Source organism: Leiobunum rupestre, chromosome 1 (genome assembly GCF_980474605.1).
Source record: "Leiobunum rupestre chromosome 1, qqLeiRupe1.1.hap1, whole genome shotgun sequence".
Taxonomy (NCBI): Eukaryota; Metazoa; Arthropoda; class Arachnida; order Opiliones; family Sclerosomatidae; genus Leiobunum; species Leiobunum rupestre.
This window is the reverse complement of record NC_143384.1, coordinates 56,867,101-56,892,450: the sequence shown is the minus strand read 5'-3', so window position 1 is coordinate 56,892,450 and position 25,350 is coordinate 56,867,101. Positions and strand designations below refer to the sequence as shown.

At 35.6% G+C, this 25,350-nt stretch overlaps 1 protein-coding gene across 2 annotated transcripts; it reads left to right on the top strand.

The window, feature by feature from the left end:
* The first annotated feature begins 3,755 nt into the window (after positions 1 to 3,755).
* On the top strand, positions 3,756 to 25,109 carry LOC149963340 (lanC-like protein 2). 2 transcript variants are annotated; one of them, XM_090170567.1, is made up of 10 exons: positions 3,756 to 3,826; positions 6,014 to 6,088; positions 7,249 to 7,372; positions 18,106 to 18,310; positions 18,477 to 18,624; positions 21,015 to 21,158; positions 22,126 to 22,308; positions 22,990 to 23,166; positions 23,986 to 24,058; positions 24,227 to 25,109. In XM_090170567.1, exons 2-10 carry the CDS (start codon positions 6,014 to 6,016, stop codon positions 24,301 to 24,303), a joined length of 1,206 nt encoding a protein of 401 aa, XP_090026693.1. In that variant the 5' UTR covers positions 3,756 to 3,826; the 3' UTR covers positions 24,304 to 25,109. The 2 variants fall into 2 exon arrangements, with proteins under 2 accessions (XP_090026693.1, XP_090026692.1); XM_090170566.1 differs by lacking the exon at positions 3,756 to 3,826 and adding an exon at positions 4,959 to 5,029.
* Positions 25,110 to 25,350: the final 241 nt, after the last annotated feature.

Genomic DNA, 25,350 nt, shown 5'->3' with positions numbered 1-25,350 from the left:
TAAAATTTTATACCGGGCGGGATTGAACCGGGATTACGTTTTAGTAAATAACTCTGAATTGCGGAGATATCTTTAAGGGTCGAAAATTTTATACCGGGCGGGATTGAACCGGGATTACGTTTTTAGTAAATAACTCTGAATTGCGGAGATATCTTTAAGGGTCGACTCGAGCAATTAATACCACTAGGGACAATTCTTCCGAGGAGAGGTATATTTTGGCTTGCCAACTTTTTAAGAGTTTTACTATTAGTAATTAAGGTAACATAACAGTATTAATTAGTATAAGCTATGCCCTGCCAGAAATTTGCAAAATAACCACAGATTTGTAGCCTTAAAAAAGTACTAAACATCTTAATCCGTCGAGAAAACATTTAAAATAAATTACGAAGTAATGACGACCCAGTTAAATCCAGACCAACATATGTGTAAGAGCCCGATGTATAAAAGTCGAAATTTTCTTCATAAATGAACGATTACGCTTGAAAATTAAATACGCTAAACACACAATAGAGTAATGGCAGTGTGACATCACGGCACGTCACCCATGCTTTTCCCTATCGAAAAAAAAATCGCGACCGAAATGGCGACCATGGCCAAAGCTACGGAGTGCCATTACTCTATAGATAAAAATATACGACTGAAAATACCAAATAAATTACAAAAAACTAACTAGGTGGGCCACCCACGGGTTCTACCCTTTAACCATCTTATCTCTGCTGCCTGCGTTTAAACAAGATTTGACCTTTAAATTTCCATACGTAAAAAAATTAGACTTTAAAATCTATTAATATACTCTTCCGCTTAGGCTGAGCTTATAATTTACAATTATTCGGAACATGTATCGGTGGTTCTGTGGTAAAACACTCGCCTGTCATGCAGGAGGGCTCGGGTTCAAACCCCGCGCAATTGGTGGAAACCCTGCCATTTGGACTTTGAGACGTTTATCGTAACCCTCAGCACTCGGTCCGTCGCAAACGTCAATAAGAAGTTGGAGAGAAAAGACCCATACATATAACACGCATACACAACAAACTCATCACCCGCAACCACCATAACACAAAGTCAACGTTCCCACACTACACATAAACATTACAATAAAACAAACTTTCCAATAAATCTATGTTCGAACCGTCGCGGTGGTGAGTGTTAACGAAAAAAGCAACCGCACCCAACCCAACCGCAAATTCATCCGTTAACGCTCACTGCCACACGGTGGTTTTGCCTCCCTTTACACTGCAATTACGGTTTTTGACTTTGCCCCGGTAACGCGTTTTGGACTTTGCCCCGGTAGCTGGGGGTGACTCAGGTCCTCAGCGTGTTTGCTCTAAAATCAAGCAACTATTAGCAACTTGAACACTCACACGTTCGAGAGTAATCACATCTTTTGCCCACCTCTGGTTATGACTACAGTCAGGCTATCAAGGACCTGTTATAAATTAGTTGACGTTAAATGCTACGACACCGTCAACAACGGGTTAAATGTATCCCGTCAATAATGTGAACCAGATCGAGTCATTCATAAATTGGGTGTCCGAGGCCTGATTATTCACCGCCTCGGTAGTCCAATCGTAGTGGCGTTGGGACGGTAACCCAAAGGTCGTAGGTTCGATTCCTGCCCGAGGTGAAATGACTTTTGTCAATCACTCTGGTATGGCACCACACGCGGAGGTATTCCTTGGTTTAAATGAAGCTTCTAACCTCAAAATGCATGATCACTGTAAGATTTTGAAATAACAAAACACTTCGGCGGTTCACAATAATTAAATTTGTTGTTTTTAGAATACCTTGATCATGCTGCTCTGTATTTGGCTGCAAGAATTATCATTCTTCCAATAAATGCAAAGATTATATTTCTTATTTTACGTTTCCTAAGGACATAAAATTAGAAGAATTTGGTTGAATAAATGTTATCATAGTAACGTAAATCGAGACAAAGCGAGAATCTGTTCTGAAAACTTTACAGAAGAGGATTTTTAACGAAATCTCGAAGCTGAATTACTCAGATTGAAAATAAGAAAAGCTTTATTTAAAAGTGCTGTTCCTAGTAAAAATTTGCCACGGCCAAGGAAAGAAAATCCCGAGCTAGAATCAGAGCGAAAACCGATAGTTACTGAATTGCTTGAAAGCCAAACATTATCTAGTGACCACAATGTTTCAAGTTTTACATTAACTAATCCAGACACCCCAAATTTAATGAGTCTACTATTCAAGATATTTTAAACGACTCTTCTAAGGAAACAAGCCTTAAATCCTGTTATTCTTTTATTTCAGTCGAAGAATTTAATACCGTCCATGAAAGTGCCAACTACAAAGAATTCCACTGTGCGAAAATCACAAAACCAAACCCGACGCAACCACAAATTTGTCCGTTAATGCTCACCGTCACACGGTGGTTTTGCCAACTTTTAAATTCTGAGAAGCTGCGTACGCAGTGATTACACTTTGCTACACAAAGGCCAGACACACCCACACCCACCCACCCACACCCTGACACGGTGATTGTATAACCCCTCCTAGGGGACTTTCTCCCCTCGGAGAGGTAATACAAGTTGGCAAGCCAAAATATACCTCTCCTCGGAAGAATGGTCCCTAGTGGTAATAAAATCTCGACACGACCCCCAAGGATATCTCCGCAATTCAGAGTTATTTACTAAAACGTAATCCCGGTTCAATCCCGCCCGGTATAAAGTTTTATTTTAAATTAAATAATTGAGACGAAACAACCGAGTTTAATTTATTCAGAATAATATAAATTAAGTATTTACAACAGCGAGTTAGACGTACTAAAACAATGCACAATTGAATTTAACCCTATTTACGGAACCAGTTTATCGGTTAAATATAATACGAAGCAAATTTTAATGAAATAAATATCTACAGAGGCTATTTCTATTTTTCTCACCCAGGAAATCAATGACAGCATTAGGAATCGTAGATATCCAAATTTCCACACCAAATGTATTAACAAGAAGCAAAAACCTTACCATCAACAATGCACAGAGAGCCACTTGACGAAACGACCGCTCTTACATCAATACACGTTAAATAAACGCTTTTGCATTATTACAACTTTTTTAAAGACGATAATAAAACTCGTAAATAAATAACAAAAAACCCACAGTATCTACCCTTTAACCCTCTTATCTCTGCTGACTGCGCTAAAACAAGATTTGACCTTTATAATTTCATACGTAAAAAATGTAGGCTCTTCCGCTAAGCTGAGATTATAATTTTCAAAGAAATATAACATGTATCGGTGGTTCTGTGGTAGAACATTCGCCTGCCACGTAGAAGGGCTCGGGTTCAAAACCTGGGCGGCGCATTCTTTTTAATCAACAGAGAAGACGCTACATTAGAATATCTTCGATGCAATAATTTAAATGGAACACGAAATTTCGTTCTATTTTAATAAAAACCGAAATTTATTACTCTATTAATTAGTAATATACCACCCACAGACGGACACGCTGGTTGTATAACCTCGGAGAGGTAAAAAATAAATATTTATCTTTAGTCTCATCCAAACATTGAATTGTCGTCAAGTGTCTTGCTATACTATAATTGCAATTTTCGGTATAAAATGGGAAGTAGACTGTCGCGCATCTATCGGCTCGTAACTAGTCAAAAGTCGACCGCCTCGTTTTTTATTTTTGGTCAAAGCTCGATTTTCAAACATTCAAAATTTCAAATATATAAGATTTACTTGTCAACTTTTTTCCTTACGTTCCTTCACGTGTTGACAAATTTATATATTTATCAGTTAGTGTTTTAAGTTGTTAGTTTCATGAAATGAGCTAGAATTTAAAAAAAAAATTATATTATTGAGGTACTAGATTGCTTTCTCAAATATATAAATTTATATTTTCCTTAAATAACAGTCGTATCTCCTCCTTGAATATGGTAGTTGGATATGGAACTTCTATTTGAGTATTTATTGGTTTGAGTTCAGGGAATGGCATGTGCTTTTATTATAACTACTTCCCCAAAAAGTTTAGTTACCAAAATTAGTTTTACAGAAGTTATTATTTTAATTTTCCTTTTTGAGTTAGACAATCGTTGGCTAGACTGTGTTCAGGCCTGTGCATCAAAAATAATATTTCCTAGAGTTAAAGAATTGCTAATCTTAATTGGCCTTCTTCGGACAATTGATGATGTTTTCTTGAGCTAGTCAACCTGTAAAATTCTGAACAGTCCTATCCACCTTTTTATTTTACTGCAGTCTTTGGACCGCGCTCACTGATTCAATCATGAAAGCTTAAAATGTCGCTAAGTTTAAATGTCGTTTTTTCAAAATACATTATCATCTCGCAACTCGTTCATGTTAGCCTGTCATAATTGTTTCTTGCTCTTATCTACCTCAATTTTCTAATTAAACTTCATTCGTCACAGGCAAAGCTCTCATGAGCTCATTTTAGTACTTAAATAATAAATTCCTCTTGCATCCTAAAACAGCTCATACCCAACTAATAAAAGTTAATTCTTTAATAATATTGAAAATGTTAATTAAAATTACATTTAGTTAATTTTCTCAGTATTATTTAGCTTGGGGTTACTAATTGTGAGTGTTTAGTGATGTTTTCTGGCAGTTCCTAAACATAAATTTGTATTATGAATAGTAATGTTCAGATAAATGGTTTCTAACTAGAGAGTAAGACACTGAACGCTCCCAAACATTGTTTTTTAAATCATTCGTGTCTCAGCTAGCAAATGAAAATATAAAGAGTAGTTATGGGTTCAGAAGTGTTGAAACTGTAATAAATAATATAAAAAGATGATATAATTAATGCTATGCCGATATTATAAAATAATTAAAGCTGAACACTTCACATTAATCAATATTTAATAAAATAATACAAATCACATCCATTTATTTTACATCGATCATTAATAAATGTTTTTAAAAATTATCAGAATGATTAGTTTTTAGTTGCTTTGAAACATTAAAGATTTATTAGAACCATAACTATAGGCGTAATTGACCAATTCCAAAATGACGTTTCTGCGCGTGACAGTACCTTTACATTGTGAGGTATAGCAGGCTTATTTACTTGCATTTTTACCCTAACATGGCAGCGTATTTTCACGCGCAAAATGAATTTTAAGATCCACCAATCACAAAATTGCTCTATTCAAATTTGAGAATACATAAAAAAAATTGACTACTCTACCAAAATTAAAATGGCTGGGAAACTGATTCAAAAATTTCAATTGTCACATTTAAGAACTTAAGTTCCAGCAATGAAATAAATTGTCGGACTTCCAAAATAATATAAATTGCAGAAGCTTAAATTTAAAATTGAAGATTTTCTAGCCCTGAAAACCAGGTTTTAAGGCTAATTATCATTCACTTTCCAGTATATTGATAGTTTAACAGTGAAAAAGATAGCTCTAATCTTCTTTTGCTTAATCTATCATAAGTGAGGCACTTGTCTTAAAAGATGCTCTTGTTTAGTCTGAGAGAGACCCACCTCTCTTCCGCTCATATACGCAATCGAATATTTTGTTTATTGATAGCTAAGTACAGAGGCAGCTTTGTTCTTCCCTTAATTATTTTAAATTGCCCGCTAGGAGTAACTTCAAAAACTATCTACTACAAAGAGGAGAGTTAGAGACCTCATCACTTCTAAAGCAGCTAAAAATCTATTAGATTCTGAAGTAAAAATTGATCTTCCAGTTTGTTTTAGCTTAAAGGGCAACGCAAGTGAGCTGGCATTTGTGTGACTGTATGCAAAGTGCGAAATTTACGGTAAACTTTGCGTGGTCTCGCTAGTACCGAGTGGGGGTGTAGGGGGTTAAAAAGCACGGTGCTTTTTCTTTTATTTTGCCACAGAGCTTGCGTTGCCCTTTAAATTGTGAAAAGACTGTACATTATAAGTTGCATTGACAATTCACAGTCTTGGTCTTAGCCTTGGTAGAGGCCCCATTACCAAATTTGTTTCCAGCCTCAAAATCTCACAGATCTGCATGTTTTTACAATTGTTCTTGCAAACTGCATAAAAATTGTATTTTTTAGATGTCTGATAGCTCAAGGGAATTTCTTAACTCATTCCCCTCATTTTCTACTTCTGCGGTACTTGAAAATGGAAAGGTATGTCTTCGTTTTTTTAGTAATAGAAGTTAAACCCCTATTTTCTTTTTTTCTGTAATTGACTAAGTTCCAAGTGACAAAACATCTATTCGTTAGAAAATCTTTCAAAGCTTAAGAGTACTTTGGAAACACATTTATTTGATACCTTTCCGTTAAATAAAGACAGTGAAAAATAAAAATATTTTCTCAGTGTCATGGATTAAATAGTAGAAGATGTTCCACCAGCGAAAAAACTACAAAATACTATTAATTGCAAAACGGAAGTTAATAGGTTTTATAGTTCTATCCAGGGGCAAACAAATCGACGTGCTTGTGATATTCCCCAAAACAGAAGACGAATACGAAAAAAGCTGGTGATATTTTACAAACTCATATCTGGTTGCCCCTGGCTATAGAGAGGGGGTCGAAGGAGTGGGGAAATAAAAAATAAATTACATAGACCTAACAAAAGTTTTGCACTGGGATGTTAGCTCGTGGAATATCCTTTAGCGAATCTACTTAATTAAACCATGCACTAACGCAAGTTTAACTTTAGTTTATCCAAGCTATAGCTAGTGATGTAATAAAAATATTAAATAAATAAATATAAATCGCTGTTTAAGACATGATAAAAATATCATGTCTTAAACAGGGATTTATATCAAATGTTTTTTTAAATAATTCGTTATTTATGAAAATTTAGTAAATTGGTAAAACAAGATTGATATTAATTAAATTATTTAATATATTATTATAAATTTTAGTGATGCATGCTATAAAAGTTTGACAACTCTGAGTTTATAGTCATTGGAACTGTAGGGTTGCTACTGACCCTTTCAACGGAGCAGCCAATACTTATGAATAATCAAAACGGAACATAAACTTGACTTAAATTAAAAAATTTTTGTTTAAATATTTTCACATTTGAGTTGTTCCAGCTCTTATACAAACTAAATTGACTGGCAAAGATTCTGCAAATGAAGACAATAGATATGAAAAACTTTGTTTCCAAAACCTTTAATTACGCAACTCTCTGACAGACTATAATTGTTTGGTGTCATACTTATTTGTTTATTATATTACTTGTAAAAGATTTTTCAAATTAGCACATGTTAGAATATTTCTATGTCGCAGATTCAACTGAACCCAGTGAAGTTGATCTATGTAATATTTTTTTGCAGCTTAAAAGTGGTATAAAAAAGGAAATAGAAAATAGCGCTTTTCGCTTGCTTAAAATATTAGAGGATAATTTAGTGGAAGAAAAGCATGAACAAACAGATAATTCTGTTTATACCGGAACTGCAGGTATGTTTAATTTTCTTTAATTTTCAAAAGTTATGGCATTTTTTTAAGACTTTATATACCATGTTTAGTAATAGAGAAAGTGACCATTATTGGTCAATCTAATTGTAAAATGGTTGTTATCATGGTTTGCCAGCTACTAGGTTTGTTTTAGTTGCATTTGGAACTTGTAAGTCATTTCCTCACAGTTTCTCTCTCTTTTTAATCCCCAAATATGCACACCTAGCCGAATGACTATAATGCCCTTGCTCGTTAAAAAATAAAAACGTCAACCAGAGCAGTCGCGTGTTTTTATGCTCCTATTTTTAGTGTATATATGATTATACTTTTATATTTCTAATATTTTATGACTTTTAAAAGAATGAATTATACCAGATTATAGTGTGGCAAATATATATACTGACTTCATTTCTTATTATAAGAATTTGTAAAGGAAAATGTGTGATGATGAAGAAGACAAGCACTGTCTTTTACAGGTATGTAAATTCAACAGGCATTTATAGCCCGGTGTACCGGTAAGATAGAAACCACACCACCGGATGTCCATCATCAAATGCCCTATGCCAGCGTCCACAAGCCCGGACAGGTGACAAAACCAGCATGGGGAGCAGAACCCTACTACTGATGGTCGCACCCTCGACGCAAGCCGCCCCACCCAGCAGAAGGTGCAGCAATGGGCCGCCCAACGCGCCACATCCCACACAGCATTGGGAATAAGAGCGGATGCTCTGGCTACGCCAGCCGACACCCTACCTAAAAAGGTTGAGAGCCAAGCCCATCTGAAGGAGCTCTTAAAGGGTGTGAATATTGTAAATCGGTGGAATAATAACTACTGACTTATTGCAAAGTAATAAATAATTTATTAGTTGCAGTTAATTAAGGTTTCAAGTTATTAACGAGCGAGCAACTGGGGCATTACTGTTCAGTTGAACATCTACTAGAGGTCTGCTCTCCTACATAGTTGCCAGCAACTCTACATTAGTTGTTATATACACACCAATCTAACAACACTTCGATTATGCTAAAGTACACCACAATATAACAACAGTCCTCCTACTTTATCATATTAGTAACAGTTAGTATAAGTAATAATTATTAATAATAAATTATAAATTAACAACATCGATCATTAATCACCTAGGCCTAGGCGTTTTACACAATTGTTAAAGCTCGTCTTATCTAATATTGTAGTGAATATATCAGCAGTATTTTCCTTTGACGATACATATTTCAATATAAATCGTCCTTCGGCCAATTCAGTTCGAACATGCTGATATTTAATATCTATATGTTTACTTTTTTGGTTTTCGACATTATTCTTACTATAGCAGATTGCTGATTGATTGTCACAAAATATAACAGGTTGAGATAACTTTAGGTCAAAACTCTTTAGTTCATTTATAATTTGTAACACCCACGTGAGTTCTTGGACTGCTTTCGACAGAGCAACGAACTCCGCCTCCATAGTCGATAATGACACTGATTTCTGCTTTGAGGGTCGCCATGATACCGAACAAGACCCAATGGATAGAACGTAACCACTAGTTGAACGTCTCGTGTCCCTGTCGGAACCCCAGTCACTATCGGAATGCATAGTGGTAGTAGGAACTTCTTGCCGTCGATAGATTAGTCCATAGTTCACTGTTGATATGACATACCTCATTAGTTGACGCAATCTATTTAAATGGACTACACCAGGATTATTATTGAACTGTGATAAAGCTACCACTGTGAATAGAATGTCTGGTCGTGTTTTCTGAGCTATAAATAGCAAACAACCCACTAACGCTTTATATTGTGTAATATTTACTTCGCCAGGGGTATCGGGACAATCTCGTCTAGATAAGATGATACTAGGACTTATTGGTAGACTAACTGGCTCTTCTATTGTGATATTAAAACGTTCAGCGACTTTTTTGATGTATCTGGTTTGATGTAATTTGACTTGTTTCTGGTTTTCATCAAAATCGAAATCAACACCTAAGAACTGATTGATGGGTCCCATGTCTTTCGTCTCATATATCTGAGCTATATCATTCTTGATACCATCCAAAATAAGAGTGTCTTTAGCAAGAATCAATATATCATCGACATAGACTAGTATGAGTGCTTGTCCGGGTATACTATAAAGGCAATTAGTACCCTGTACCTTCTCATAGCCGAGGTCCACGAATGTGCGATCCAATTCGGCAAAAAATAATCGACCACTCGATGGTAAGCCATATAACGCCTTGTTCAATTTGAGGCAATATCTTGCTGGATCATGTGTCTCGTAACCTGGGATTTGTTTCATAAACACTTCTCTATCTAATTCCCCATATAGATATGCGTTCTTGACATCAATGAGTGAATGAGCCCAGCCAAAGTGGTATGACAAACATTGCAATGAAGAATCGGATCAATGTAAAGTTCACGACTGGTGAAAATGATTCATCATAATCTTGCCCCATGGTCTGATTGCAGCCTTGGGCCACCAGCCTGGCTCTATAGCGTATTATTTTATCTTTGTTGTCCTTTTTGACAGCATATACCCAACGGCATCCTACTATTTTGGTATTCACCGGCTTTGGCACAGTATCCATGACATTGCGATCCTCCAAAGTGTGCATTTCAGCTTCCATTGCTGTTTGCCATTTATCCTTGACTGGTGATCTCAGGGCTTCTTGGTATCTTTGGGGTATCTTCACTTCAGCACTGAACGCTTCCAAATGTTCATCAATGGTCGGTAATGGTTCAGGATTACAGCCAGTTAATAAGGATGCAAGATTCTTTCTCGAGAAATCGAATAACGCTATATCAAGGTCTAAATGTCGATCCTGAAGATACGTCTTCACTTCCTTTGTTGACCGCAAACGTTTATCCTCCGGGTTCCTGTAGTAGACATCTACCTCCCCCTTTGAAGCTCCCATTTGACGGGTTACCACTTCACGGCTCCAGCCTTCAGGCAATTGATTGGTTGGAATAGTTTGTTCTGGTGCCAGAGGTTGATCTGGTGTTTTCGGTTGTTCTTGCTTACTCTGTTCTTGTTGGCTATCGTCCTCTGGGTTGTTTGCTTGTATTTGTTCTACTTCTCTATCTTCAAAGTCGAGTAACGGCCATTGATATATTTCTTTTCTATCTTGTACCATCAACTGATCCATACCTATTCGAGCTTCATTGAATGTGACATGTTTACTTTCACGGACTTCGTTAGAGTCGGGAAACCAAACTCTATATCCTTTCGTGTGAAAGGCATATCCAACCAGGATACCTTGATTTGCCCTCTGTTGAAACTTATCTCTTCTCTTCTCTTTGGGTATATGTACAAATGCTAAACATCCCAGCCGCCTCAGATGCCTTGCGCTTGGCTTATGATCAAACCAACGACTCAATGGCGTATCATCTCCCAGTCGAGTGTGCTTTAGACGGTTCTTTATATACGCAGATGATACAACTAGTTCTGCCCATAGCTTGGGTGGTAACTTGGAATCTTCCAAGATTGCCCTTACCATGTCCATGAGTGTCTGGTTAATACGTTCAGCCACTCCGTTCATAGGAGGCGAATATGGGTTGGTCTTCTCGTGTCTTATGCCCTCCTGCTGACAATATTGCTCTATATACTTTGCACAGAACTCCATCCCGTTATCTGTCCGTATGGCCTTAATTTTGCTTCCTGTTTGTTTCTCTACAAGAGCTTTATATTCTTCAAAACAGGAGAAAACCTCGTTTTTCCTCTGCATGATATATATCTTGATGTATCGACTAAAATCATCTACAAAAGTGAGATAATATTTAGCTCCTCCTAAAGAACCAACCGGTGATGTGCCCCAAACATCCGCATGAACCAGCTCTAGGATATGATTGCTTCGAATTTCATTCAGGCTTCGATGCGGCTGTTTCGTACTTTTTGCTACCTTACATGGGATACACGACTCCAATGTCCCCATAAGTGGATCTAGACCATCCAACATGCTGTAATTTGCCATATATTTCAAATCAGTTTCGTTGACGTGTCCTAGGCGTAAATGCCAAAGTATGATTTCTTGAATTGGTTTACCATTGTCAGAAGAAAACTCTTCCATTTCATCGTCTGGAGGACCATTAACGAGTACCTTGGTCTCATTGAATAAAATTTGTCCTTTAATACTGCTTCAAAAGCGATATTCCCCTGAGGAAAATAACCGATTAATTTTGACTTTTCAAATATGCCTCTCCATCCTGCTTCATCCATACACCTTCCTGATAACAAATTTTTGCGCATTCCCGGTGTATAAATGACATTTTTTAAATTGATATAATTGATTTTCCCTTCACAATGAACTTCGAGCCATAATGAACCTCGGCCCTCGGCTTTGGTTTGCCCTTCGCCTACAGAAACATCAGTCATTTCACAAGGTTCATAGGTGTGAAACCATTCTTTCTGGTTACAAAAATGGTGTGTCGCACCTGTGTCTATCACCCACTCTTTAGTGGTGTTTGCTGTATAATACGTTGTTGCAAACATACCAGTACTATTCCCATTTACGGACTTGTTCTTTTTATCTTTCCCTTTGGACTGACTCTTATCTTTCTTAAATTTACAGTCCGCTATGCAATGTCCATACCTTCCACAATTAAAGCATTTCCCTTTAAAGAACTTTGTATTTTCATTTTTATGCTTCACTACTAATGCATTAGACGTACTTCCAGGGTTCTGCTGTTGTGCTACCTGCCTGCCATATTCTGCCAACAGCGCATTCTTAATTATTTCAGGCTTAAAATCAGAATCTCCATACTGATAGATTTGTTGGGCAAGTGCGTTATATGATTCGGGTAGGGACCCTATTAACTGATAAGAAACCTCTTCGTCACTGACATTTTTCCCAGCATTTTCTATTTCATTCCTTACTGTGTATAAACGGCCAATAAACTCTGCCATGCCTTCCCCTGAATCATAAGTAGTACTAAAAAACTTCTTTCTCAATGCCTCTATCCTTGCACGAGACTTGGGTTTAAAAACACTTGCTAGGGCTACCCATACTTCTACTGTAGTTGTCGCTTCCACTATAAGACTTCTTAGTTCTATTGCTATATTGGAAGCAATACAAGCAAAGGCCTTCGAGTCCCTTTCATTAAATCTGTCTATGGCAGCTTGAGCTGCTGGTGTAGTGGCAGTGGACACAGGTGCCTGTTCAGTCCCAGTGACAATTCCCCAATAGCCCTGCTGTCTTAACAGCATTTCTATTTCAAATTTCTATGACTTATAATTCGTTGAATTCAGCTTACTCATACATTATCCTCCATACATCATCGATCCGCCTGTCGCCTATATTGGATGATGACCTTGACCTTGGAACTTGAAATGATACTCTGGGCCTCGTCAACCACGCTCTGCTACCATATTGTAAATATTGTAAATCGGTGGAATAATAACTACTGACTTATTGCAAAGTAATAAATAATTTATTAGTTGCAGTTAATTAAGGTTTCAAGTTATTAACGAGCGAGCAACTGGGGCATTACTGTTCAGTTGAACATCTACTGGAGGTCTGCTCTCCTACATAGTTGCCAGCAACGCCTACATTATTTGTTATATGCACACCAATCTAACAACACTTCGATTATGCTGAAGTACACCACAATGCGGATGCTCTGGCTACGCCAGCCGACACCCTACCTAAACAGATTGAGAGCCAAGCCCATCTGAAGGAGCTCTTAAAGGGGAACGGCAGGCACACGGCAGCCTGCATAACCCGGCACAGCTGAAACCAGATATCCCGGTGGAACCGCAAAAGGCTGGGAGATGGGTCCACCGTGCCCTCATACGGAGGCCCGCAACCCCACAGCAGGCTACTCATTCCGCCGAGACGGCCGGTTTGAACGGCCCCTCTCCGTTAGCCTGGGTCGAAGCCCAGTTACCAGCCCACACCGGAAATACAACAGGCAGGATAAAACAAAAGGAGCAACCAAGGCTTGTGACATATGTCTTACTTATTATCATTTATCATGTATAAACATAAAAATGGTTGATGCCAAACGTTTCATTTGTTGTGGAAAATGTAGACAGGCTTATTAAGCCTTGTCCGTACATAGGCTTAATAACTGATGGACATAATGCAACGTCAGAACTTATTGATATTAAAAAACAACTGGCTAGTCTTAAGCTACAACATGGTAAGCAGATGAATGAATTCAAAATTGAAATAGAGAAACTGAAGGAAGGAATGAGGGAAGAGCTACAAGAAAAATTTAATACTTTTCAAGAAACACATAGTGAAAGTATACAAGTATTAGAAGCAAAAATTATCCAATACTCTAAATCAAGTGGCCCTGGATTATCAAAAGATAATATTCAGGACAATGGGGACAAACAAATAAGCACTCGTCAAAGGCATGCACAGGTGATTAATAAACCGAGACTAACATTGGCACAACCAGCACTCAATCAAAAAAAAATTCCAATTTAAACAAGTGAAAAAGGGTTTAAATACGGATCAGAATTGGAAAACAGTAGAAGCAAGGAAGGGATGCCACAAGAATAACTGTAAAAACAACATGGGTCTAAGCATGGGCCAAATAATGATAAATCCAGGACATGACTCTATGCGAAAAACCCGTCCAACAGCGCTAACACCCGATCACTATTGCCCCCTATTGGGAAAAACGCGCGATCGCGGACCTACGTCATTTTGGGAGCAAATTTTTTAGGGACAGTTTTCAAAAATAATACACGTGGTCGTCGTAGTAAATATCCTGGAATATTTATTCCCAGTTATCATATATAGTGTGGTTATTAAAGGAAGTACTTATTTTTATACGTACTAAGTTCATAATTAGTATAATATATATAATTATTTAATATTAAACATATACTTTCCTAGAATCGTTAAAATTTATCAAAAAATGAGGGGCCAAATATGGCAGGATTTTCGAATTACAACCGCCACTTATTTCCGAATTCCGACTCAGTCATCACTAGATGGCGTTCGGGAAACCGGAAACTTGCTTGATTTTGCCCCCAATTTTTTTATTTTTTCCTCCTTTTCCCCCTACTAAAATGGCCGCCTGTGTCTTTTAGTGGACGGCCGATTTAGTACGCGTGAAGGTACCAGAGTCATGTCCTGGATTTATCATTATTTGGCCCATGGTCTAAGCCAGTCGAGAGAGCTGCAACCTGTAAAATTAAACAAGCAACAGATTCGAATGATTTCTTAATCGGCAATTTTTCAATCACTACAACAGAAGAACATATTAAAAATTATATTGAGTCAAAAGGACAGACAGTATTGGCAGAGCCGTCTTAAGGCATGGGCTAAATGGGCTACAGCCCAAGGCCCCCAGCCAGTATTAGGGCCCCGGAAAGGCCAGCCGTACAGCCTTTACTCTAGGGAAAAGGGTTTAGTTGGTTAAATATTATTTATGCTCATTTAATATTATGTATCTTTTAGTTTCGTCTAAAGTAATTTGACTCATCGCCACATCGCGTATCACAGGTACCAACAATTTCTAAAACATAAGAGTGACCAACTGTCAGTAAAAATTTTATTTTCTGTAGGGTAGGCTTATGTTATACTTTTGTTATACTTTAGTTTTGGTTTCATTATTGTGTAGTTGAATTTAGACAACGGACATACAAAGGCTGACTGTTGGGGATATCGCAAAGGTCTTAAAAAATTATTTAGCCCAGGGCCCCAAAAGGTCTTAATACGGGCCTGAGTATCGGACATAAGAATTACCAAAAAATCACTCGATAAAAATACTGTCAATAAATGTTTTGTAGTGAGATCAACTTCAGTTAAAGCAGACTTTCTACAAACAAGTATATGGCCAATTGGCACATATTGCATATGCCTAACAGCTGGAATTTGTGATGGCAATAAAATTTTTGGTACAGGTGAGGACTCAGAAGATGGAAAACTAGTGTATATTCCAATACACCAGTATCGAATTTCAAACTGTGAAAAAGACCTAAATGAAGATATTGCAGCACATTTGGCTGACATAGGAATAATTGGAGCTAGAGTTACTGAACTGAACAATTTTAATTCCTGGAAAAAAGCATTTATGTTTGAATGCCCCCCAAAAATATGCAGAAGTGGTAAGAAACCTCGAAAATTGTCTGGAAAGCAATAAAAATCCTCTAGATGTACAAAGGTATAAAAAAGACCCATTACAAATGCTAATACTAAAAACTCAAAGGAAACATCTACTAAAGGACTGAAAATAGCTAATTTCAATATAGATTGTATTACAAAAAGGAACTTTAATCCAGTAAAAGAACTTGCTATATATCTGAAAATGAATGGTATCCATATCTTTGGTATATGCGAAACATGGCTTACAAAGGATGTATTCCTGGGTATAGGTTCTTTAGGAAAGACAAAACCTTAAAAGATGGGGGGTGGTCTTTTAATCTATTACATGGAACATTTAACTGTAGTACCACTCGGCATGCCAATAAATAATAACATCTGTAAGGACAAGTCATCCCTTGAATCGCTATTCATTATGCTATACGAAACAAATACAAAACCATTAGTGATTGGAATCTTTTATATTCCACCAAAAGTAAACGATATTGAATCAACTTTTACAGATCTTAATAACCAGATTGAGTTCCTAACACTTGATGGAACTGCGGAAATAATGATACTTGGGATTTTAACTGTGATATGAAACCACTGGGAAAATCTAGTAAAACTAACGAGGAGTGTACCCGAGGTGTTAATCACCGATTTTGATGAAACTCGGGTGTATGTAGACCTTGGGCTAACATGAATTTTCACCAAGGGAAAAGTTACGCTGGGCTTCCGTTTTGCTATGGCAACCAAAAATGTTTTTGACAACCTAAAATGAAAAAATCTACATTTAAAGAGTATGGGACTTTCTCGGTTTCACAGGGTACTTACTGTGAAAAACTTTCGAAAAATCAAAAAAATAATTTTCAAATTTCAACTAAAATGCTAATTTTGAACTATTTTGGGGGAAATTCATCAAGTTTGGGTAAACTTAATCCAAATTTAGGTAAAATTGAGAATTTCAATGAATTTGATAAATGTAGGAATATTTGCAAAATTTTACCTAAATAGGGTATAGAGACTTGGCACTCCGTAGCTTTGGCCATGGCCGCCATTGTGGTATTATTTTTCTCCCCACGATAAAAACTATTTAAAAAAACTTTGATGTAGCACTGCCAAGTGCCTATTGATGTATGGATTAATTTTTTATTTTTCAACTAGTAACAAGTATATTAAAAAACTTTCCTCAACTTAACATTATGGTGCACGCTTTGTGCAAAAAGTTACTAAAAATTACCCATCAAAGGAGGTACTTGAAACTTTAAAATGGTTACCATTGGATAAATTATATTCTCTGGCATTATTACAGTTTATGTTTAAAGTGCAAAACTCTAACCAACCAGATTATATCTTAAAACATAATACTCTGAGTATAAATAGTAATTTTTATAGACCTGTAGAGAACTCTAAACTAACTTTGTGTAAAAAGAGTATTATTGAAAATGGGATAAAATTATGGCATGGTCTTACCGGACATTATAAGAAATTGCCAAACATTAGACGTCTTTAATAAAGCCGTATTGGACTATTGGGCTGTCAGCCTATAAAATTGAATGTAAATACCAGGAACTGTTTATGATATTGTACACTATTTACTAATTTATTAATTTAAATAGGTAGATACCCTTTTGTAAATCAGTGTACCACACTGAAAAGGATACCTCTGAATAAAAAGCTTTTATTATTATTATTATTATTATTATTATTACTCAGCATAACAATACGTCTCAATAATTATTTGAAAGATAATGTGTAATCCCTAGTAAAACAAATAGGTAGATACCCTTTTGTAAATCAGTGTACCACACTGAAAAGGATATCTCTGAATAAAAAGCTTTTATTATTATTATTATTATTATTACTCAGCATAACAATACGTCTCAATAATTATTTGAAAGATAATGTTTAATACCTAGTAAAACAAGTAGGTAGATACCCTTTTGTAAATCAGTGTACCACACTGAAAAGGATATCTCTGAATAAAAAGCTTTTATTATTATTATTATTATTATTATTATGTCATATTAAATCTCCCTTACAAAGAATGCAAAATACATGCAATTCGTACAACGATATTTTAGACATTTTTTCTTGTAAAAATTCAGATATTCTAAAACTAAAATAGCTTAATTTCATCCCCTTGAAACACTGTTTAAAACTTTAAAACTTTTGTAAAAAAGAAAAAAAAAAACTTATTTTATGTACATATATATTACTGTAACTATGTAACTAACACAACTTTGTAAAATGTTGAAACCAGTGTATGTCCTTGTTGGTGTTTTCTGCGCTGTTGATATGCACTTTAAATAAAATCCATTCATTAATTCATTCATTATTATTACTCAGCATAACAATACGTCTCAATAATTATTTGAAAGATAATGTGTAATCCCTAGTAAAACACTTAGTTTATTAATGATTTATAAAGTGGAAATTTAGATAAGTAATAGAAATATTTGATCACACAAATAAATCGATGTTTGGCACTTTCATTATGTGCCATTGTAGTGATTTATTTATTGGTTTAGAAACTTGATACATTTAGCCGTTTGACTTAAAAATTGGGATAAAATTGGCAAAATCAAGGTTTCTCTCTTCTCAAATTTGACCCCACTTCAGTACACCCTATATTTAGTCAGGGAATAGATCTGCCTAGGAAAAAAAAAAATTATTTATCCAAATATTGTGTTTTTCTAACAGGCCATGCTCTTTTGTATTTTCACATGGATAAAATTTTAAGTGAAAACTTTTTGAATGCTGCTAGGAACTATTGTGATTTAGCCACAAAAAGGTTAAGTGGAAGAAGAGTTTCTTTTCTTTGTGGAGATGCGGGACCCTTGGCTATTACAGCGGTTGTATACCAAAAGCTTGGGGAAGATAAAAAGTCCAAAGATTTTATTAGTAAGTAAGTATTTGTTTCTCTTTCTAATGTTTTATACACTGAAATCACCAAGATATTTAATATGTGATTTGTCACTGTATTAAATCGACTACACTTCCACCAATATTAAGGACCAATTTAATGTTGTGGGTATATTATGAATTTTAATTCTGTATTATCATTAATTTAGGCTGGAAGCTTTACATCGTGATGTTGTTCCATTGACTTCGGAATTACCGGATGAAGTACTTTTTGGGAGAGCGGGCTATTTATATGCTTTGCTATTTGTTCAGAAATATTTGGGGAAAGCTTCAGTTCACCAAGACATTATTCAAAAGGTTTGTGCTAAAAAGAAAGTTCAAAAATTTAAAAAGCAAACATTTATTAATAATAATAATAATAATAATAATAATAATAATAATCAGCTAGGCTAATACCCAAGGCACCACCTTAGGCCTAAGTCATCATGTGACTTTTAAAGCCCTTAATTCAGGTGGCCGGGTTACAATGCGTAGGAGGGTAGTGGCAAGCCCTGCATGCCACGTGATCGAGCCAACAGCTCCCTACACTAACTATTACCGTTAACCTAGACAAGTTTTACGGAAGGAGAAACCGAAGAACTCGGGGGAAAACCCCTTAAACCAGTGGGAAGAGCACTTGAAAACTCGACGCAGAAGGAGTTGTTCCGAGTTTTCACCTAGTGCCACAAGCTGGGATCGAACCCGGCTCCTCTTGCTGCATTTGAAGTCATGATTGTCACACTACAGAGAATTTGTTTGATTTAAAATATAGGTTATAAATGGCCGAATGTTCCCTGTGGAAATGGCCATGAAAATTTTGAAAAACTGGTTACCCTGATTAAGAAATTTATCTTTTTTTTATTATTTATTAACCTAATTCGTACATACAGTCTCGAAGAACATGGCTCATGAGAGACCATGCAAGCAGAAAAACGAAAAAAATTAAATAAGCAAGATTGAAGATATAACACAAAAAATATAACTTTGAAAATGTTATAAAGTTAAAATACCTACAAGAAATAACCAAATTGTTTATAATACGTTTTAATAATAAATAGGTTTTTATTCCATACCCCCACACCGTCCGGTAAGGGGCCCCTCTTCAGTCTCTAGCCGAGAGCGCCCAAAGAAGCCTATCCGGGTCCGGTTCCCTGCATCTGGCCACTCAACTACAACAGGCATCCTAAACCTTCATGAGCGCATCCTTAGCAACCTTGAAGAGGGTAAATTTGTGGCAGTTGTTTTCTTGGATCTGTCTAAAGCGTTTGACATAAATTACTAATTGAAATTTTAAAGTTTAATGGAATTGAGTCAGCTACACTCAAATGGTTTAAATCCTTTTTAACTAACCGTACGCAAATTGTATCTGTTAATGGCAAAACTTCAGACCCACTTACAATTAAGTCGGGAGTACCACAAGGAAGTATCCTTGGCCCGCTCTTGTTTAATCTTTTCACAAGCGACAACCATAAAATTATCAATAACTCAATCTCTATGGAATATGCGGATGATGACGCACTCTTGAATTCTAATGCTAATCTCAAGGTTGCACTAAAAGACCTTGAAACAGATGTACTCGCGCTAAGAGATCTTCTACAGGCTAAGGGCCTTATCGTAAACGAAAGCAAATCCGCTCTAATGATTTTCTCCCCCGACAAACAGAAGAAAGTGACTGCTGCTCCTATCTTAAATCTAAACAACACCAGCATAAAACGAACTTCTGCCTACAAATATCTGGGGTTATATTTTGATGAGGACTTTAGTTGGTCACATCATATCGACTACACCTTGAACAAAGCAAAGCAAAAGCTTTGGATATTTAAACCTTTTCTCAATAGTCTGAGTAAAAGCAATCTTTGTATTTTATATAACTCATTGGTACAATCAGTCCTCGACTATGGTGATATTTTTTATAACCACGCATCGAAGTCTAAATTAAAAAAGCTGCAAATCCTACAAAACAACAGTGCCCGTTCCATTCTACACAAACATTCCAGATCATCTGCCACAGACGCCAGGACTGAGTTAGAATGGATGAACTTAAATCAAAGAGCAATATATCACACGCTAATCCTTATGTATAAAATTTATCATAAAAGTTGCCCAGTCTACATTACCGACATATTCATACAAACACTCAACACTAACCACACCTATTGCACAAGAACTTCGAAAATCAATTTCAACGTCTCCACGAAAACCAACAAATATAGTGAGAAATGCCTTAGAGTTAGTGGTATCAAGCTCTGGAATTCACTACCCCTAACATTAAAAAACGAAGATACGCTCTTAGCGTTCCAGAGAACTCTGAAAAAATATATATATGATTGTCTTTAACTTAATTTAATTTTTTAATTCAATGGACCTCTATGTAAACCAGTTACAAACTGATAAGAGATATCCAATAAAAAAGCTTTATTATTATCTGTCTGCACATGCGCCTTTACCCATTTTATTTTCCCTGTGCCCCAAATCCTTGTGTTCTCTAGCTCTCATGCTCTTCTGGCATTTCCACTATAAAATATTTTTGAATCACGACTCGAGTTGCCCTTTATCTAAGTCCTGGTCAAATATGGTCTACATGAATCATGAGACAACATCTTTCTTCTGTAACAAAATTGGGCTAAGCATGATTAAATTTAAATTTTCGGTATACTAATCAGAATAACAAGCACAGCATACAAATTACAAATGGTTTTTGCTTATAGGTGATTGAATCAATTTTCATCTCTGGAAAGCAGCTCTCTAAAAAAGAGAAGTTACCAAATTGTCCTCTTTTCTATAAATGGCATGGAAAACCTTACATTGGTGCAGCTCATGGAATTGTTGGGATACTCTACGTACTTTTACTAGTAAGTATGGAGTGACTATGAAATAAAAACCACTATGAAAGCTAATGTCTTTTGCTTCTGGCCAAGAACAGATTTTAGCATATTTCTCTTATTTGACGATATCAGAAGCTAGATCATAGGCATTAGCTCAGAAGAGCATGGTGTTCTAGTGCCACCTAGACTCATTTTTCTCATGAATGAGATAAAATAGATAATACAAAATAGATTGTTCAGAAAGCTGGCCCCAAAGAGTACAAATTGATTTCTATAAGTTTATATTGTTTAAGGTTTCATAATCATTTTATTACTTCTCATGATAAATCACTCAAATTGATTTCCCGCATAATTTAGATAGTGTTTTTTGGGTGGGAAAGACGATTTTGATTTCATAATGATTGAGTGGCGAAAACTAAAAGTATAGTAACAATAGTAATGTAGGTGTAGGAGTGTACAGGCGTGTCCTAGTGGTATATCCACTAAGCCTAGGGTAAGTTGGGTATACACTTAGAACATCAGTTACAGGGTACTCGACTACTCTGTGTTTTTGGTTTTTCCCTCAAAAAAATTCTTGCTGTGATGCTCTTTATGAGATTGGCAGGCTGACTGCCAATTAGAGACGTTATCTTAAGACTGGCTTTGACAGGAATGGGAGGGTGAAGGGGAAAGATAGTAAAGGTTTCCTCAACACAGAAGCAGAATTTTCTGCCTTTAGCGTAGGGAACTTATTATAGGGTAAATAATTTTTTTCAAGCCATTAAATGTAACTCTTTTGAAACAATATTCCAAATGCGTTTTCAGTTTATAGGACCATGTAGAAGCCAAAGCAAGATGCTCATAAACTGGATTTTCATCTGCTAAGCAGACATGAATTTGATTTTTTGGTCAATGTCTTTCTAATGACCAAAAGTGTTTTTAGCCTGAACCTTTCCTTTCAAATGTTATAAATGTACTTGCAACTATTATTAATTCAGGATTTTTGCATTTATAGGCCAAAGAGTACTTGAGTAAGAATGAGTTGAATAACCTTATCTTGCCAACTATCAACTTTATACTGTCCCTGAAATTTAAATCGGGGAATTTTCCATCATCTCTTGGAAACTCAGATGATAAATTAATACACTGGTGTCATGGAGCGCCAGGAGTGATCCATTTACTAACGAAAGCTTATGAGGTATTATTTTGCACTTTCTTTGCTAAATATTATAACAGTTTCCAAATAATAATAGGAATTTGCATTTGAAATGCCAAAGACATCTTTAAGTGTTACAAGGGAGATGTTAAAGGGCAACGCAAGTGAGCTGGCATTTGTGTAAATATGTATGCAAAGTGCGAAATTTACGGTAAACTCTGCATGGTCTCGCCAGTACTGAGGGGGGGGGGTGTAGGGGGTTAAAAAGCACCTTACTTTTTCTTTATTTTGCCACAGAGCTTGCGTTGCCCTTCAAGTTACTAAGAGCAGTAGGAAAAGGAGCGGAAAAATAATTGTGCTTTGGGGCCTGAGAGTATGCAATGCTCATTCCTATCGAAATTGTCACAAGATTGCCTTTGTGTAGGAATATATTTTTGATATTTTGAAAGAGGAAAGCAAAAATCTTCCAAATAGGGGAACACATGCAGTAATTTCTATATAAATATCGCTATTTGCTGTGTTATGAACCACTCTTAAATTTCTTTTGCTATTAAGTTTTTACCTTGTTACTTAAGTGGTTGTTCTGTGTGAAACATACTAATTGTAACCCTCACAAATTATTTATTCCTAAAGCATTCTATTCATGATATCCTGTTAGTAATTGGAGCTTCTATTTATTTATTATGATATGGGCTCTAACCTGAAAATTTTATCTACTTTTAGGTTTATGAAGATGAAAGATTTTTGACAGCAGCAACAGAATGTGCTAATGTTATTTGGCGAAAAGGATTACTTAAGAAAGGTTATGGAATTTGTCATGGAGTATCAGGAAACGCATATGCCTTTCTTACTATGTATCAAATTACTAAAGAGGAAGAGTTCTTATATAAAGCGATAAAAGTAAGGAAAATTTTTGTAGTAACAAGGTTGGCCTGAAAAGTTCATTAACAACTTGGAAATAGAATAATTAACATAAAAAATATAAGAATGAAACTTTCAAATCATTGTGGTTAAGGACAATAATAATAAAAAATAATAAAGTCATCAAGCGACTTATAACTTTGATCCAGTTGTACCGCATGGTCTTTGGAATTGCTTATTAGTGTCTGAAAAATCTAAAATGCTCTTATTCCAAAAGCAAATAGGTGGTTTTGTTACGGTTGTTCTCAAGCTAAATGTTTACTCTTTTTACTCTAGAACATTTTATTAACCTGTTTCGAGGAAGAGATTTACTCTACCCCATTAACTATTCCCTTGTTCTGGGGTATTAGGGCTACCCTTTCAATTACTCCTTAAGTGCAGTAGTAAAGAGAGTAAACTGATAAAATCAACTACTTATCCAGAATTTATCTGCTAAATAGTCACAGGTGAAAAGAAACTGCCGACTAGATGTTTAAAAAATTATTTTCATTGAATGTTAAAACCGTAACTTTACTACTCTAGCAATGGTAACTTAGAAATAGTGAGTATTTATTGTATAGCGTAATTCAAACGTAAACATTTTCATTTGTAAGCTTGATATAAAAAGAACAAAATCAAAAGGATGCATGTAATGAAATAGTGTTAAATGACCTCAGTGGCATTTCAAAATTCTTGTGTGAATACTACGGGATGAGTAAAATTGTAACACTGGTGTTAGAGACTTTTCACTCCACTTAAGTCTGTTTTAGTGTGATGAAATAGTTTTATGAGTGTGTACTGAAACATTTATCTTTTAAGTTCGTAGAATGGTGTTATGATTACGGTAACCATGGATGCCGACTTGCAGATAGACCATTTTCCTTATATGAAGGTAATTTTTTCTGAAAAGCCTAGCAAAGTGTTTTTTGGTCCGAATATGTTCCCAAAAGACTTGTTCTTTTTCTGAATATTTAATTTTAACTAAAATTTACGCTAAATTTTAATTTATGCAGTCTAGATTTGATGTGAAAAGCAATTTTAATATAATTTTCACTTTTAGGGCTTGCTGGAACCATTTACTGTTTGTTTGATATACTGAATCCAGATGACTCGGGATTTCCAGCATTTTATCTTTGATTTGTTATTTTTCATTGCTCACTATAGGTTTTCCAAGGCCTAGTGCAACAATATTTTAGCACCTTAAAGGGCAACGACAGTAGTGTTAGGGGAAAAGGTGGAAGCTGAAGCAAGATCTAGCTGTTTTTGTGGACTTGGTATGGTATTCCAAAAGTATAAAAATTGACATAACAAAGTCACAATGCCGTTAAAGCAGATTGTCATGTAGGTTTCGCATTCTACTTTTTTTGCCCTTTAAAATGTTAAACAACTTGTTTTATCATAATAAATTTCTTTCTGAATTTCATAAGGTGCATCTAATGCATATAATAAATATACATTTATATGGTTATTAAATTGTAAAAGTTAAATATTTAGCTTTCAACACTTAAAGTTTGAAAATTTCAAGTTGATAAAACCTTATAATTTTGCTAAATAAAATTGAAAAACACTGAGTCGGTTGCCCCATGGCAAAACCTTTTAACCAACCAATTTTGGAAAAACTAGATTTTTACGCATCAGTATTACTAAGGCATGTATTATTATTGAGTGGGGTGGTAAGCCAAACACTTCGACCTAAGGTCCATTGTGCATACTAAGGCATGTACTAAAGTACTGTAAAAGTTTCAGGTAAAAGTCATAGATATTTAACTATTTATGACTTAAAAATGGTTTTGAATTTTATAATTTTTGAATTAAAAACCACGTTAAAATCTTATAACTTAGGTTTTGAAAAAGTCAAATATCTCAAAATTAGGATCGTGTTGGTTACAAGGTTTTGCCATGGGACAGCTGAAGTAGTAAAATGTCTACTTGAATTCCTATTGGTCTGAGTAATGCAGCTTTTTCCTAATAAAGCTTAATTTTCTTGCAAGTTTGTCTGCTAGTTAATTTATGGGTTTCTCTTACTATAGTTTTATATAGTGATTATGTATTATTTTCTGGAAATTTTATACCAGTTTTTTAGCTCAGTTGAAAATAAGCACCTGGTGCACAAGACCTTTGAGATGTCCACCGTTTTACAGGCTTCAGTCTTTGGTAAGTTCTTCCAAAAAAGGTAAGACTTCA

Coding starts and splice junctions, on each gene's coding strand:
- LOC149963340 (XM_090170566.1), top strand. CDS start 4,991: ATGACGTTTCTGCGCGTGACAGTACCTTTACATTGTGAG. Junction 18,625..21,014: donor ACCAAGACATTATTCAAAAG/GTTTGTGCTAAA, acceptor TTTTGCTTATAG/GTGATTGAATCAATTTTCAT. Junction 24,059..24,226: donor ACCATTTTCCTTATATGAAG/GTAATTTTTTCT, acceptor TTTCACTTTTAG/GGCTTGCTGGAACCATTTAC.